Below are 15000 nucleotides of genomic sequence, written 5' to 3'. Positions count from 1 at the left end.
ACACGTCAGCCATCAATCACAGAGATTGTTAACATTGATTTACATGAATGCATTATTATGGTAGATCACGTTGATGACAGCGAGTGAGAGCATGCATTGATGTCCCCGATACATCGTAACTAGCAGTTCTAGCTGATCCTGTCTCTGAAGGGGGGGAGGTTAAGTCAATTATGAGTCCCTTTGGTAGTTGCTCCTCTCTTGAGAGCATCAACTGACTCATTAAGTCAACTCTGAGTGACAACTGACTCATCAAGTCAACTCTGAGTGACAACTGACTCATCAAGTCAACTCTGAGTGACAACTGACTCATCAAGTCAACTCTGAGTGTCTCTCTCCTGTGTCTCCAGTGGATGGTTTAGCGAGTACGTTGTTAAAAGCTAAATTATGTTAATCAAGATGTTAATGTTCTTGAACAGATTAAAAGTGTCAATTATGCAATGATTCAAAATTGGACGGCTAAAAATTTCACTTTTCGTGAACAATTCCACCTTTCGTGAACAATTCCACCTTTCGTGAACAATTCCACCTTTCGTGGAATCATAAGAATACAGGAATTAAGGAAACTGCAAACTAACCTGCGCTTGTAACATTCCACGGGAGACATCTCCCGTCACGCAGGGTGCAGTCGCACCTCCACAGATCTCCAGTATCAGCTCTTGATACTGGTAATGGCTCAAAAGGGCCACCACTTACGGGCTATTCATGCCCGTGCCACCTCTTGAGTGGCTTAATCTTCATCAATCACCCATGGGCACCTATACTGACCTCTCCCAGGATATGCAACCCACAACAGTCGCCTAACTCCCGGGTATGAATTACCTGCTAGGTAAACAGAGGCATCAGGTGAAAGGAAACGTGTCTAATCGTTCCTGTCCTGCCCGGTGATTGAACCCGGGTTCTTTGATTGTGAGACGAGGTCGTAGACTACTGTGCTACAGGTTTAATCTATAAAGGTTATCCTACAGCTGCAGTTATCCTACAGTTATCCTATCTTATCCCACAGATAGGTTATCCTATCCACCTACAGCATCCACCTAGATGCTGTAGGTGGGAGATGAGAGAGGAGTTCTGTGATCCCTGCAACAGGCAAAGCTCAATGAGACGCAATATAGCAGATAACAATAGACGAGTGGATCGCTTGATTGTTTTAAGCGTAGGTTAGACATGTGTGTGTGAATGAGTTTGGGTAGTGTGTGTGTATTCACCTAGTTGTGCTTGCGGGGGTTGAACTCTGCTCTTTCGGCCCGTCTCTCAACTGTTATTAACTATTCTTTTTTAACTTTTTTCACGCCACACACACCCCAGGAAGCAGCCCGTGACAGCTGACTAACTCCCAGATACCTATTTACTGCTAGGTAACAGGGGCATCAGAAGGAAAGAAACACTGCCCATTGTTTCTCGCCAGCGAACGAAATCGAACTCGGGACTACAGGATCACGCGTCCAGCGTGCTGTCCACTCAGCCACCGGCCCAGCCACACAGCCACCGTGTGTGTGTGTGTGTGTGTGTGTGTGTGTGTGTGTGTGTGTGTGTGTGTGTGTGTGTGTGTGTGTGTGTGTGTGTGTGTGTGCGTGTGTGCGTGTGATGGGTAGTGGATCCCGAGTCAAATTAACAATTAGGCCTCATTAGTTCTCTATCTCCCAACTATCTCGCCCTTATTTCATTACTATCTCGGGACGCTCACCCCTCCCACACACACACACACACACACACGCACACACACACACGAACGGATGGAACACACACAAGGGGACACAGGTGGAAACTGAGGACCCAAATGAGCCATAGAGACATTACAAAGATTTGTTTAGTGTCAGACTAGCTAATAAATGAAATGCATTAGGCAGTGATGTGGTGGAGGCTGACTCCATACACAGTTTCAAATGTAGATATGATAGACCCCCAATAAAGCTAGGAATATGTACTCCAGTTAATTGATAGTTGAAAGGCGAGACCCAACAGCCGAAGCTCAACCCCTACAAGCTCACCTAGGTGAGCATATACTCCAGTGACTATACCCTACAGTCAGTATTTCTTAGAGAAATCAATAACACCATTAAAACTTCCTATATAGGCAGTACTGTATATAACAAACTCATATACCTGTCCAAAACGATTACATATTTCTAATATACATTGTTCAAATTTATTCACACAAATGCATTTTTATTTCATTGATATTTGATTGTGATGTCATAGAAAATGGAATTGCTGAGCTCTTTTAAATACCTTTAGTCAATTATCAGCAAAATTTTGACCAATCCTTTTTATGAGAATTTGTTATATTTCCGATGGGTTTGGCAAGGTAGGGGAGGGGGGGGGGGGGGTTATAGTAGAGTGTGGGTAACTAGGGTGTGGGGGGTTAGTGCCTCACCCAAGGGGGGGGGGGGAGGAGGCTTCTAGGACTGGGTGAGTGCCATGGTGCCAGCTTCAGAGTGCCAACATTGTTGGAATGTCCTAGCACTTTCTACCAACATTAAGCTTTCAGTATTGCTGGCTTACTTTTGCGTTTTATTACATATACATACATATATATATATATATATATTTATATATATATATATATATATATATATATATATATATATATATATATATATATTCAGTTGCATATAGTCCTGGGGACCATTCAGGCTTGTTCGCATATATATATCTCTATATCTCTCTCTCTCTCTCTCTCTCTCTCTCTCTATATATATATATATATATATATATATATATATATATATATATATATATATATATATGTGTGTGTGTGTGTGTGTGTGTGTGTGTGTGTGTGTGAAATAAAAAAAACATAACCAGTTTTTTCAGCCTAGAATGACCATAGATGTGATTGGCTTTCCCGAGTTCAAAACTACAATCTTAGCACTATTGCACTAAGGTCTGATGATTGTAATGGCCTCTTAAGAACGTTGATTGTCATGAACCCTTAACCACTTAACCAGTAACTATGGAGTTATATGCCTCTGGCCGTTTGACCCCACCAAGCCTAATCGTGTTCGCCATTAAGTAGCCGGCAGTGCAATGTTGAAATTTTCTTGTATCCGCCAGACACTGCAACGCCATCGAACAGACTACTATAAATTTCATTATATCACCATTTACTAAACTCATGCGTTGAATGCCAACTTTGGGACCTGTTGCAAAAGCCGAGTTATATAAACTTATATGTGAAATGCAACGAGTAATGAGGCTGGTGATATATTTGTATCAGTGTTAAAGGAATGAAAGGAAGGGCTTAGAAGTTCATTAGTAAATCCCTGTATTATATCGGAGAATTATGTATTTATTCCAGTAGCATGGAGGGTTGCTAATGTTGTAATCACGCCCCAGCAATGACATTTTTCTCAACTTTCAATCAACTGGTTTACATGTCATTGACGCATTTGGGCTCATAGTCATATCTATATCTGAGGCTGTGTATGGAGTCATACACAGGTTGAGACTGTGTGTGTGTGTGTGTGTGTGTGTGTGTGTGTAATTACCTAAGTGTAATTATAGTCATATCTATATCTGAGGCCGTGTATGGAGTCCACACACACACACAGGCTGAGACTGTGTGTGTGTGTGTGTGTGTGTGTGTGTGTGTGTGTGTGTGTGTGTGTGTGTGTGTGTGTGTGTGTGTGTGTGTGTGTGTGTGTGTGTGTGGGCGCGCGCGCTTGACAAGTAATCCAATATTAACACCGCTAAACTCACGTGGCTTGTCATCAGTCATCATTCACGATGAATCGCTTGATGACCCAAACTGTTTCCTGGACGGTATGGACGCTCTGCAGTGGATGGAGCGAGCTATGACTGCCTCACACACGCACACTCTCCTACACTCTGATGGACCACTGCTACTGCCCCTCTGATCACACACCCCCCCACATGGTGATAACACCACCAGTCAACCCTCTTCCCACTCACCTGATTTAGATAACATTGATGAGTAGGCTTATCTATTAAGGAGGCACTAATCTATAATATTAACATTAACACACCTTAATACATCGATCTTCCTGCGATGTTTAGTTAATATTAAACATTATTAGTAGAAAAAGCTTTATGGTAAGACATATTTAACATATAGTTAACATATACACACATATAATCACGCACCTACATATACGCAGTGAAATCTGGAAAATACAGACAATTATCAGTTTGACCCGATAAGGGTCTTCAATGAATGGACCCAAATGTCGTCACTGCTCTCATTTCTGACGTGTAGGAACAGTGGTTGTTAGGGTCCCTGCCTCGTTACTGTGGCTTTACCCATCGTGAGATGATGTCAACATGTCAAGGCAACAGTTGGCCTGGGGCCAGATTCACGAAAGCAGTTACGCAAGTACTTATGAACGTGTACATCTTTCCTCAATCTTTGACGGCTTTGGTTACATTTATTATACAGTTTACAAGCATGAAAACTTCCCAATCAACTGTTGTTATTGTTATAAACAGCCTCCTGGTGCTTCGGAGCTCATTAACTGTTTACTAATTGGAAACAAAGCCGCCAAAGATTGAGAAAAGATGTCGAGGTTCGTAAGTGTTTGCGTAAGTGCTTTCGTGAATCTGGCTCCTGATCTTTAAGGTGAAGTGTTTCTTAATCTGAAGATGGCTGTCTTAGGACGCTAATCCTTAATAAATCCTGGGAATCCAGGATTAAATCCCATTGTGTGACCCATTATTATCCTCTCTACCCACAGGATAGGATTGGGAAATATAGTAAAGGGATTAGTTTAAATGATTGTAAGCCTTGTCAGCGAATACATGCCCAACGACTGATGTATTGTTGTTGTTGTTATAGATTCAGCTACTCGGAACAAGTTCCAAGTAGCACGGGCTATGGTGAGCCCGTAGTGGACTTACCTGGCACAGGAGCGTTGCTGTGTATGTTCCCGACTGATGTACTAACCAGTAGCTCTATGCAGGCGATGAGTCACAATAACGTGGCTAAAGTATGTTGACCAGACCACACACTAGAAGGTGAAGGGACGACGACGACGTTTCTGTCCGTCCTGGACCATTCTCAAGTCGATTGTGACTTGAGAATGGTCCATGACGGACCGAAACGTCGTCGTCTCTTCACCTACTAGTGTGTGGTCTGGTCAACAACCAGTAGCTCTCCTCTCCTCCGTTCAACCTGACTGTTACGTTATTATTAGTTGTGAAATGTCACTGAATATTTCCGAGTCTGTTAACGGGTTATTCATGCAGTGCCACCTCTTGAGGGGGTTTAATCTTGATCAATCAGTCTCTTGTTTGTGCATTGGCCTGTGCAAGTGCACGCGCGTGCGTATGAGTGTCTATAATTATCGGTTGTAGTTATACCACTATTGCTAGCTGTGGTGGTGGTGGTGGTGGTTCGGTGGTAGTTTAAGTATACTTTCTTTTTAAGTACTTTTCCTTTAACAATTTCTTGGGGTTTAAGTGAGTTCAAAGTCAGTGAAACTTGGCACGGGCGTCTCATCAATTCACCAACCCTACTCACTTATCATCCACAGGCCAAACACTTAGACTACTCACTTAGAAGAGGGTCAGGATAAGGCTTTACGATGGGACGGGGGGGAAAGGAATGGTGCCCAATCACTTGGACGGTCGGGGATTGAACGCCGACGTGCATGAAGCGAGACCGTCACTCTACCGTCCAGTCCAAGTGGTTGGGAGGGCCCAGGAGGTGATAGACAGAGGGGGGGAGGGGGCTAGAAGGTAGATGAGTTGAGGTAGAGACACCTGGGAAGGTTGAAGAGCCAGGACGCTCCCGGGAAGACCTATACGATTGATGAAGCCACCCAAGAGGTGGCACGGGCATGAATAGCCCGTAAGGTGACCTATACGTGGGTTGGTGAGCTCATCAAGGTGCCCACCGCCCCGACACCTGCCAAGCCTCCCTACTCACTCTCCATCTCATTCCTACTAATACACACCACCAACACCTCCTCCAATACCTGTGTCACGCTAGCAGTTGTGGACGTCAAGTATATCACACACACACACACACACACACACACACACACACACACACACACACACACACACACACACACACACACACACACACACACACACATCCACACACACACACTCAGGAATCTGTATACCTGTTGATTGACGGTTGAGAGGCAGGACCAAAGAGCCAGAGCTCAACCCCCGCAAACACAACTAGGTGAGTACAACTAGGTGAGTACACACACACACACACACACACACACACACACACACACACACACACACACACACACACACACACTTTTAAGAACAAGAGGTCATAGATATAAACTAGCTAAACACAGATGCCGAAGAAATATAAGAAAATTCACTTTCGCAAACAGAGTGGTAGACGGTTGGAACAAGTTAGGGGAGAAGGTGGTGGAGGCCAAGACCGTCAGTAGTTTCAAAGCGTTATATGACAAAGAGTGCTGGGAAGACGGGACACCACGAGCGTAGCTCTCATCCTGTAACTACACTTAGGTAATTACACTTAGGTAATTACACACACACACACACACACACACACACACACACACACACACACACACACACACACACACACACACACACACACACACATACACACACAGCAAATTGTGGAAGCAAATACTATTCATAATTTTAAAACCAGGTATGATAGGGAAATAGGACAGGAGTCATTGCTGTAAACAACCGATGCTCGAAAGGCGGGATCCAAGAGTCAATGCTCGATCCTGCAGACACAACTAGGTGAGTACAACTAGGTGAGTACACACACACACACACACACACACACACACACACACACACACACACACACACACACACACACACACACACACACACACACACACACACACCACATGCAGGTGCAGTGTATGCATAGAGTGCTTGCTTGGCACACACTCCGTGCATGGAGGTGTGCCTCCATATTAGTCCCAGAGCTGAGGCCCAACCAATACCACCCAACTTACAACGCAATTAAAAAGTAGAAATTGGCACTATTGAGTTGAACAAACCGGAAAGGTATTTTCTACGTATTTTGCAAAGACAAACTAACCTAACCCTAACCTAACCTTCCCAGACCTAATACACAATATCTGAGGCCTATTATAGTACATATGTGTGTTATACTAGGCCTAGGAATATTTTAATTAGTTTTTTAGCTTCATTTTTTCTCACTCTATAAAATGAATAGTACAATGTTCTACTATCTAATTGTATAGACCGGCAATGTGTTTACTATGGTGAAGATAGTTACAAACACTACTATCTAACAGGTGAATGGGTTGGATACGAGGGCTGGGGGGGGGGAGGACGAGGGCTGGGGAGGAGGACGAGGGCTGGGGGGGGAGGACGAGGGCTGGGGGGGGAGGACGAGGGCTGGGGGGAGGACGAGGGCTGGGGGGGAGGACGAGGGCTGTGGGGGGGGACGAGGGCTGGGGGGGAGGACGAGGGCTGGGGAGGAGAACGAGGGCTGGGGGGGAGGACGAGGGCTGGGGGGAGGACGAGGGCTGGGGGGGAGGACGAAGGCTGTGGGGGGGACGAGGGCTGGGGGGGGGAGGACGAGGGCTGGGGGGGGAGGACGAGGGCTGGGGAGGAGGACGAGGGCTGGGGGGGAAGACGAGGGCTGGGGGGGGGAGGACGAGGGCTGGGGAGGAGGACGAGGGCTGGGGGGGGGAGGACGAGGGCTGGGGGGGGAGGACGAGGGCTGGGGGGGAGGACGAGGGCTGTGGGGGGACGAGGGCTGGGGGGGGAGGACGAGGGCTGGGGTGGAGGACGGGCTGGGGTGGAGGACGGGCTGGGGTGGAGGACGGGCTGGGGGGGAGGACGAGGGCTGGGGGGGAGGACGGGCTGGGGGGGAGGACGAGGTTTGGGGAGGAGGACTAGGACTGGGGGGGAGGACGAGGGCTGGGGAGGAGGACGAGGGCTGAGGGGGAGGACGAGGGCTAGGGGGGAGGACGAGGGCTGGGGTGGAGGACGAGGGCTGGGGGGGAGGACGAGGGCTGGGGGGGAGGACGAGGGCTGGGGTGGAGGACGAGGGCTGGGGAGGAGGACGAGGGCTCGGGGGGGGGGGGGGGTGGAGGAAAGAGGTGGGAGAGATATACGTGTTCTATATATATATATATCTCCCAGGTGGCAGGCACAGTGCTTTCCCTTCACCTACACTCACCTGATGTGGCACTCTGTCCTCACCAACCATGGCACTCTGTCCTCACCAACCATGGCACTCTGTCCTCACCAACCATGGCACTCTGTCCTCACCAACCATGGCACTCTGTCCTCACCACCCATGGCACTGTGTCCTCACCAACCATGGCACTGTGTCCTCACCAACGATGGCACTGTGTCCTCACCAACCATGGCACTGTGTCCTCACCAACCATGGTACTCTGTCCTCACCAACCATGGCACTCTGTCCTCACCACCCATGGCACTGTATCCTCACCACCCATGGCACTGTGTCCTCACCAACCATGGCACTGTGTCCTCACCAACCATGGCACTGTGTCCTCACCAACCATGGCACTCTGTCCTCACCAACCATGGCACTCTGTCCTCACCAACCATGGCACTGTGTCCTCACCACCCATGGCACTGTGTCCTCACCAACCATGGCACTGTGTCCTCACCAACCATGGCACTGTGTCCTCACCAACCATGGCACTGTGTCCTCACCAACCATGGTACTCTGTCCTCACCAACCATGGCACTCTGTCCTCACCACCCATGGCACTGTGTCCTCACCACCCATGGCACTGTGTCCTCACCAACCATGGCACTGTGTCCTCACCAACCATGGCACTGTGTCCTCACCAACCATGGCACTCTGTCCTCACCAACCATGGCACTCTGTCCTCACCAACCATGGCACTCTGTCCTCACCAACCATGGCACTCTGTCCTCACCAACCATGGCACTGTGTCCTCACCACCCATGGCACTGTGTCCTCACCAACCATGGCACTGTGTCCTCACCAACCATGGCACTGTGTCCTCACCAACCATGGCACTGTGTCCTCACCAACCATGGCACTCTGTCCTCACCAACCATGGTACTCTGTCCTCACCAACCATGGCACTCTGTCCTCACCACCCATGGCACTGTGTCCTCACCACCCATGGCACTGTGTCCTCACCAACCATGGCACTGTGTCCTCACCAACCATGGCACTGTGTCCTCACCAACCATGGCACTCTGTCCTCACCAACCATGGCACTCTGTCCTCACCAACCAGGGCACTCTGTCCTCACCAACCAGGGCACTCTGTCCTCACCAACCATGGCACTCTGTCCTCACCAACCATGGCACTCTCCCATATACTAACCATCCATCCTCCAAAAAATGATAGTACATGTAGCAACTATTTGGTCAAACGTACAAAAATGTACTGTTGAACCCCCAAAAAATTGACATATATTTTTTAATTAGTCCAAACGGCAGTGTAATAATTTGTAAATGAAACAAAAAGAGCCTAGCCTAACCCAGCCTAACCTGTCGAAGCAATTCTAGTTTTAATAGAATAATTAGATAATAATTCTAGTTCTAATACACTATATTAGGCCTAATATTACATTGCCTCTCAGTAGGTGGAAATTATATTTGTCTAGGTAGAAGAGTGGGAAATGTTGAAGGCATATAAAGTACTGTTAGATATGAGTATAAAATAAATCAGATATAACTCCGGATCATGTGCAGTCTACCTGCCAAGGTGAGGGCATGACGCGAGAGATTGTATTAAGGCAGCGTGAATAATGCAACACCATTCATGGATAACTAAGACTTTCATGGACACGACCACCATGACTGTGAGGGACGGGGCTCGCCTCTCCAGGTGCAGATCACAGCCTTTCTAAACTCATTAGATGAAATAATATTCAAGCCTTAACATGGGGAGCCGGTCGGCCGAGCGGACAGCACGCTGGACTTGTGATCCTGTGGTCCTGGGTTCGATCCCAGGCGCCGGCGAGAAACAATGGGCAAAAGTTTCTTTCACCCTACGCCCTTGTTACCTAGCAGTAAAATAGGTACCTGGGTGTTAGCCAGCTGTCACGGGCTGCTTCCTGGGGGTGGAGGCCAGGTCGAGGACCGGGCCGCGGGGACACTAGAAGCCCCGAAATCATCTCAAGATACCCTCAAGATGGCTAGTGGTATTGGTGTAGATAATGCCAACATTTAGACAACTCAGAAAAGGGGGAAGACAACCTTTGTCATCACAACAGAATTGATGTTCCGGTAAAGTGATACACAAATATACTTAATATGGAAGCACAGAAAAGTTGATTGTAAATACTAACTGTAGAAGTGTGAGGATCAAGATCTTATAGGTTATCTTGAGATGATTTCGGGGCTTTAGTATCTCCGCGGCCCGGTCCTCGACCAGGCCTCCACCCCCAGGAAAGCAGCCCGTGACAGCTGACTAACACCCAGGTACCAATTTTACTGCTAGGTAACAGGGGCATAGGGTGAAAGAAACTCTGCGCATTGTTTCTCGCCGGCGCCTGGTATCGAACCCAGAACCACAGGATCACAAGTCCAGCGTGCTGTCCGCTCGGCCGACCGGCTCCCGATGGATGGAATGACCTCTGAGCACCGACGTGTACTGAACAGGTAAAATATAATAGCATCCGTTGTTGTTGTTTAAGATTCAGCGACTTGGAACAAAAAGTTCCAAGTAGCACAGGTTATGGTGAGCCCGTAGTGGAGTTATGTTATAGCACTCACTGAAACATGGTTAATATGCGATTGCGATCGAGAGACCTACTGATCATCTACCAAGTCAAGGGACATTAACTCTTTCATGATGCACACGTCAGATAGCAAGGACGGTGGAGTTACCATCTATGTGGAAGATCTGAAGAGCGTTGTTGAAGAGATGTTATTGATTTATGGAACAAATTATTAGGCTGAAATAATGGAAGCGGGATCGCTAAACTGGTTCAAGCATAGGTTAGACATGCACAAGTTTTTGGTATATATAAGCAGGAGCTGCCTCCTATAGGCCAGTAGGCCTTCTGCAGTTGTGGAGGCTGATGCCATACCTGGAGTAGGAGTTGTGAGGGATTGACTCCATACATGGAGTAGGAGTAGTGGAGGCTGGCTACATACTTGGAGAAGGAGAAGCCGTGGAGGCTGATTCCATATAAAGTTTCAAATGCAGATATCTTTACAAGATAGACGGGAGTCATTCTACCAGATGATACATAGCTAAAAGGCGGGGCCCAAGAACTGAAACGCGATCCACCAAACACACACACACAGCAGGGGGTAAGAATATACCCGTATGAGACACGTAAGGAAGGAGGAAGACAAGGAAGAGGAAGGAAGAGGAGGAGGCGTGAGAGACGAGGACATAGATACACGTGTTGCCTGTGTGATGGTTCGTCCTCTAGCGCCCTCTGCCATTCCCACAGCTGACCCCACACCGGCACGCCCTCCCCCGTACCCACACCAGTACCCCCGTCCCCTACTACCCCCCCTACCATCCTACTACCACCCCCCACCCCCACACTTCGATGTAATGGAGGCTGACTCCATACACAGTTTCAAATGTAGATTTGATAGAGCCCAATAGGCTCAGGAATCTGTACACCTGTTGATTGGCAGTTGAGAGGTCAGTCACGCCCTCTACAGCCTAACCCACTGTAAAACAGTAGCAGCAAACTATAGATATATCGCAAGTTCGTGGAGAGGACCCGAAAGTTAGGAAAACACTATTTGTCAAATATTGATACTGTTCTTAAAAGATTCCAACATTTTGCAGCCGCAAGATAACGTAAGATTTTAAGGGTTCACAGATGTTAATCATCTTGTTTGAAGAGCTGTTCACTTGAGACAGTTAAGCAAGTCCCAGCTGTGTCTGGGTACAAGTGGCAGGATGAACAACCCAGCGGGTTCTCTTCCTATTGGGGAGTGTTGTACATGCTGCTATGGCAGTGTGTCCACTCACAAGATGAGTGGCGCTGCCCAATACTGTCACTATGGCGGTGTGTCCACTCACAGGAGGAGTGGCGCTGCCCAATAAACTCGCCCCTCGGGGCAAAATTAAAAAAAAAATAAAGCAGGAACCCATGCCCCATCTCACAGTGAACAATCTTGTAAAACAAATACATCCTGGTTGGGTAAGAAATACAACATTCTTTCTGCCTAACGTATCTGTTTACATTTCGGGGAACAAGAACTAACTACACAAATGAATTTCATTATAGTGAACATGAACTTCTCTAAAGCCTTTGATGAGGGGATCTATCTTCTTGAGATTGAAATATTGAAATATTGAAATTGATTTCAATTTCAATTTCAATATCTTCTTGAGATGATTTCGGGGCTTTTTTAGTGTCCTCGCGGCCCGGTCCTCGACCAGGCCTCCTACCCCCAGGAAGCAGCCCGTGACAGCTGACTAACACCCAGGTACCTATTTACTGCTAGGTAACAGGGGCATAGGGTGAATGAAACTCTGCCCATTGTTTCTCGCCGGCACCTGGGATCGAACCCAGGACCAGAAAATTACAAGTCCAGCGTGCTGTCTGCTCGGCCGACCGGCTCCCCGGGATACTCGAACAACCTGGCACAGAAACCAAGAAACACATGGAATAAACGGCAAAAATCCTGGCCGGGGAGGATTGACCGGGCGCCAATCCTTAACTGGAGCCTCTGTTCACCCGGCAGTGAATGAGTACCTGTTTGTTAAATGATTCGGACGGGGTTGTATTCCGGGGAATTATTAGGATTAAGGACCTGCCTGGAACGCTACGCGTCCTAGTGGCTGTACAAGAATGTAAAAACTTTTGTATGTAATGTAAATACTAGAATAGATAAACCGAGAGTTAAAACAAATAAAACAAAAGGGTCGTCTTAAATGGAAATGAATCTAACTAGAGAAATGTATTGAGTGGAGTATGCACAGAGTTCAGTCTTGAGTGGAGTATGCACAGAGTTCAGTCTTGAGTGGAGTATGCACAGAGTTCAGTCTTGAGTGGAGTATGCACAGAGTTCAGTCTTGAGTGGAGTATGCACAGAGTTCAGTCTTGAGTGGAGTATGCACAGAGTTCAGTCTTGAGTGGAGTATGCACAGAGTTCAGTCTTGAGTGGAGTATGCACAGAGTTCAGTCTTGAGTGGAGTATGCACAGAGTTCAGTCTTGAGTGGAGTATGCACAGAGTTCAGTCTTGAGTGGAGTATGCACAGAGTTCAGTCTTGAGTGGAGTATGCACAGAGTTCAGTCTTGAGTGGAGTATGCACAGAGTTCAGTCTTGAGTGGAGTATGCACAGAGTTCAGTCTTGAGTGGAGTATGCACAGAGTTCAGTCTTGAGTGGAGTATGCACAGAGTTCAGTCTTGAGTGGAGTATGCACAGAGTTCAGTCTTGAGGCCACCTACCTTGAGGTGCTTCCGGGGCTTAGTGTCCCCGCGGCCCGGTCGTCGACCAGGCCTCCTGGTTGCTGGACTGATCAACCAGGCTGTTAGACGCGGCTGCTCGCAGCCTGACGTATGAGCCAACCCTTTATTGCAATGTACATCAACGACATTGATGAAAAGACTATACAAACCACAACATCAATTTGCAGAGGACACCAAGAATTATGGTAATGTTAGGAAGCGGAAACGATATTGAGGCCTGGGTAAGTCAATCTTAATGACCTCAACACATGATCAGAAGATAGGTAAAATTATTCAATATTGGGACATGCGAGCCTTTGCACACAGGAAATAACAATGCACACCTACCCCATCAACAACTATCAACAACACGCCCTCACAATACAAAGAAAAAAAATTATTGTAACTTTAATTAGATTATAACAGACGCAGGTTCGAATCCTCGTCACTGCCCTTGTGGATTTGTTCATTTGATGCATCACGTTAGTGTGATCTCTGTGTGTGATGATTGTAACTTGTAGTGTGATCTCTGTGTGTGATGATTGTAACTTGTAGTGTGATCTCTGTGTGTGATGATTGTAACTTGTAGTGTGATCTCTGTGTGGGATGATTGTAACTTGTTCAAAAATAAGATTCGTGGTAAAATATTAAACCAAACCGTTGGAATAACCAAATGACCTTTGAATTAATTTAAAATAAAGAAGTTATTCAACTGTATAAATCCCTGATGTGCCCCCATGCGGACTAGTGTACCCAGGTATGCCCACCTCACTGCAAAAGGTCATTTCTGCATCGGAAAAAGTCCAGTGCAGATCGACTAAGTCGACTCTCATACCATCAAAGGTCGAGGACTACAGGACTAACAACATTGCGGACACGACAGGCCTAATCTTTCTCAAACCTTCAGAATACCGAACATATTGGAGGATATTAATCCAGACATCTTGTTGACCAGACGACACACTAGAAGGTGAAGGGACAACGACGATGTTTCGGTCCGTCATGGACCATTCTCACAATTGACTTGAGAATAGTCCAGGACGGACCGAAACGTCGTCGTCCCTTCACCTTTTAGTGTGTGGTCTAGTCAACATACTTTAGCCACGTTATTGTGACTCATCGCCTGCATCCAGACATCTTCTTTAAAAGGTCCACAGTAACTCACACATACAAGGGACAAAGAAGTCAAGTTCAACAAGACACTGTGTAGGACAGGTTTTTTTCACCCAGATGGAAATAAACTCATAAGATCACCCACCCCACCAAGCTGTAAATGCCCAGTTCAAAATTCAGTTGGAAATATTCCTGGGGTATAATGGGAGGACCTTTGGCAACCCGCCGTCTTGCTGTCCCTGTCGTGGCCACTAGAGACGGTGGCCCTCAGGCAAATGTCGGGACTCTCATCCACATCTTTGAACCCTTGTCCATATCTCAGGAAATTCCCACTCACATGTAATAATAATATTATAATATTAATAATAATAATTTATCTTTCTAGGAAGTTGAGAAAGTAGAACAGCCCTTCACAGAGGAACATCCATGGCCACCCATAACACCCACCCATGGCCACCCATAACACCCACCCGTGGCCACCCATAACACCCACCCATGGCCACCCATAACACCCACCCATGGCCACCCATAACACCCACCCATGGCCACCCATA

The 15000-nt window shown here is 47.1% G+C and overlaps 1 protein-coding gene across 3 annotated transcripts in view; it reads right to left on the bottom strand.

The window, feature by feature from the left end:
- Window positions 1-15000, bottom strand: part of LOC123747303 (excitatory amino acid transporter-like) — a 99742-nt gene that overhangs the window by 69751 nt on the left and 14991 nt on the right. The window contains exon 1 of one of the 3 annotated variants that reach the window (XM_069319791.1): window positions 3700-3840. The exons of the other annotated variants lie outside the window; for them this stretch is intronic. Coding sequence (XP_069175892.1) covers window positions 3700-3721 — 22 coding nt within the window. The 5' untranslated portion in view covers window positions 3722-3840. Of the gene's footprint in view, window positions 1-3699; window positions 3841-15000 lie in introns of those variants that run through there. 3 annotated transcript variants of the gene reach the window in all.

The sequence above is a fragment of the Procambarus clarkii genome, chromosome 94 (genome assembly GCF_040958095.1).
Source record: "Procambarus clarkii isolate CNS0578487 chromosome 94, FALCON_Pclarkii_2.0, whole genome shotgun sequence".
Classification (NCBI taxonomy): Eukaryota; Metazoa; Arthropoda; class Malacostraca; order Decapoda; family Cambaridae; genus Procambarus; species Procambarus clarkii.
Note: the sequence above shows the minus strand (reverse complement) of the source record. Positions and strands in the feature narration are given on the sequence as shown.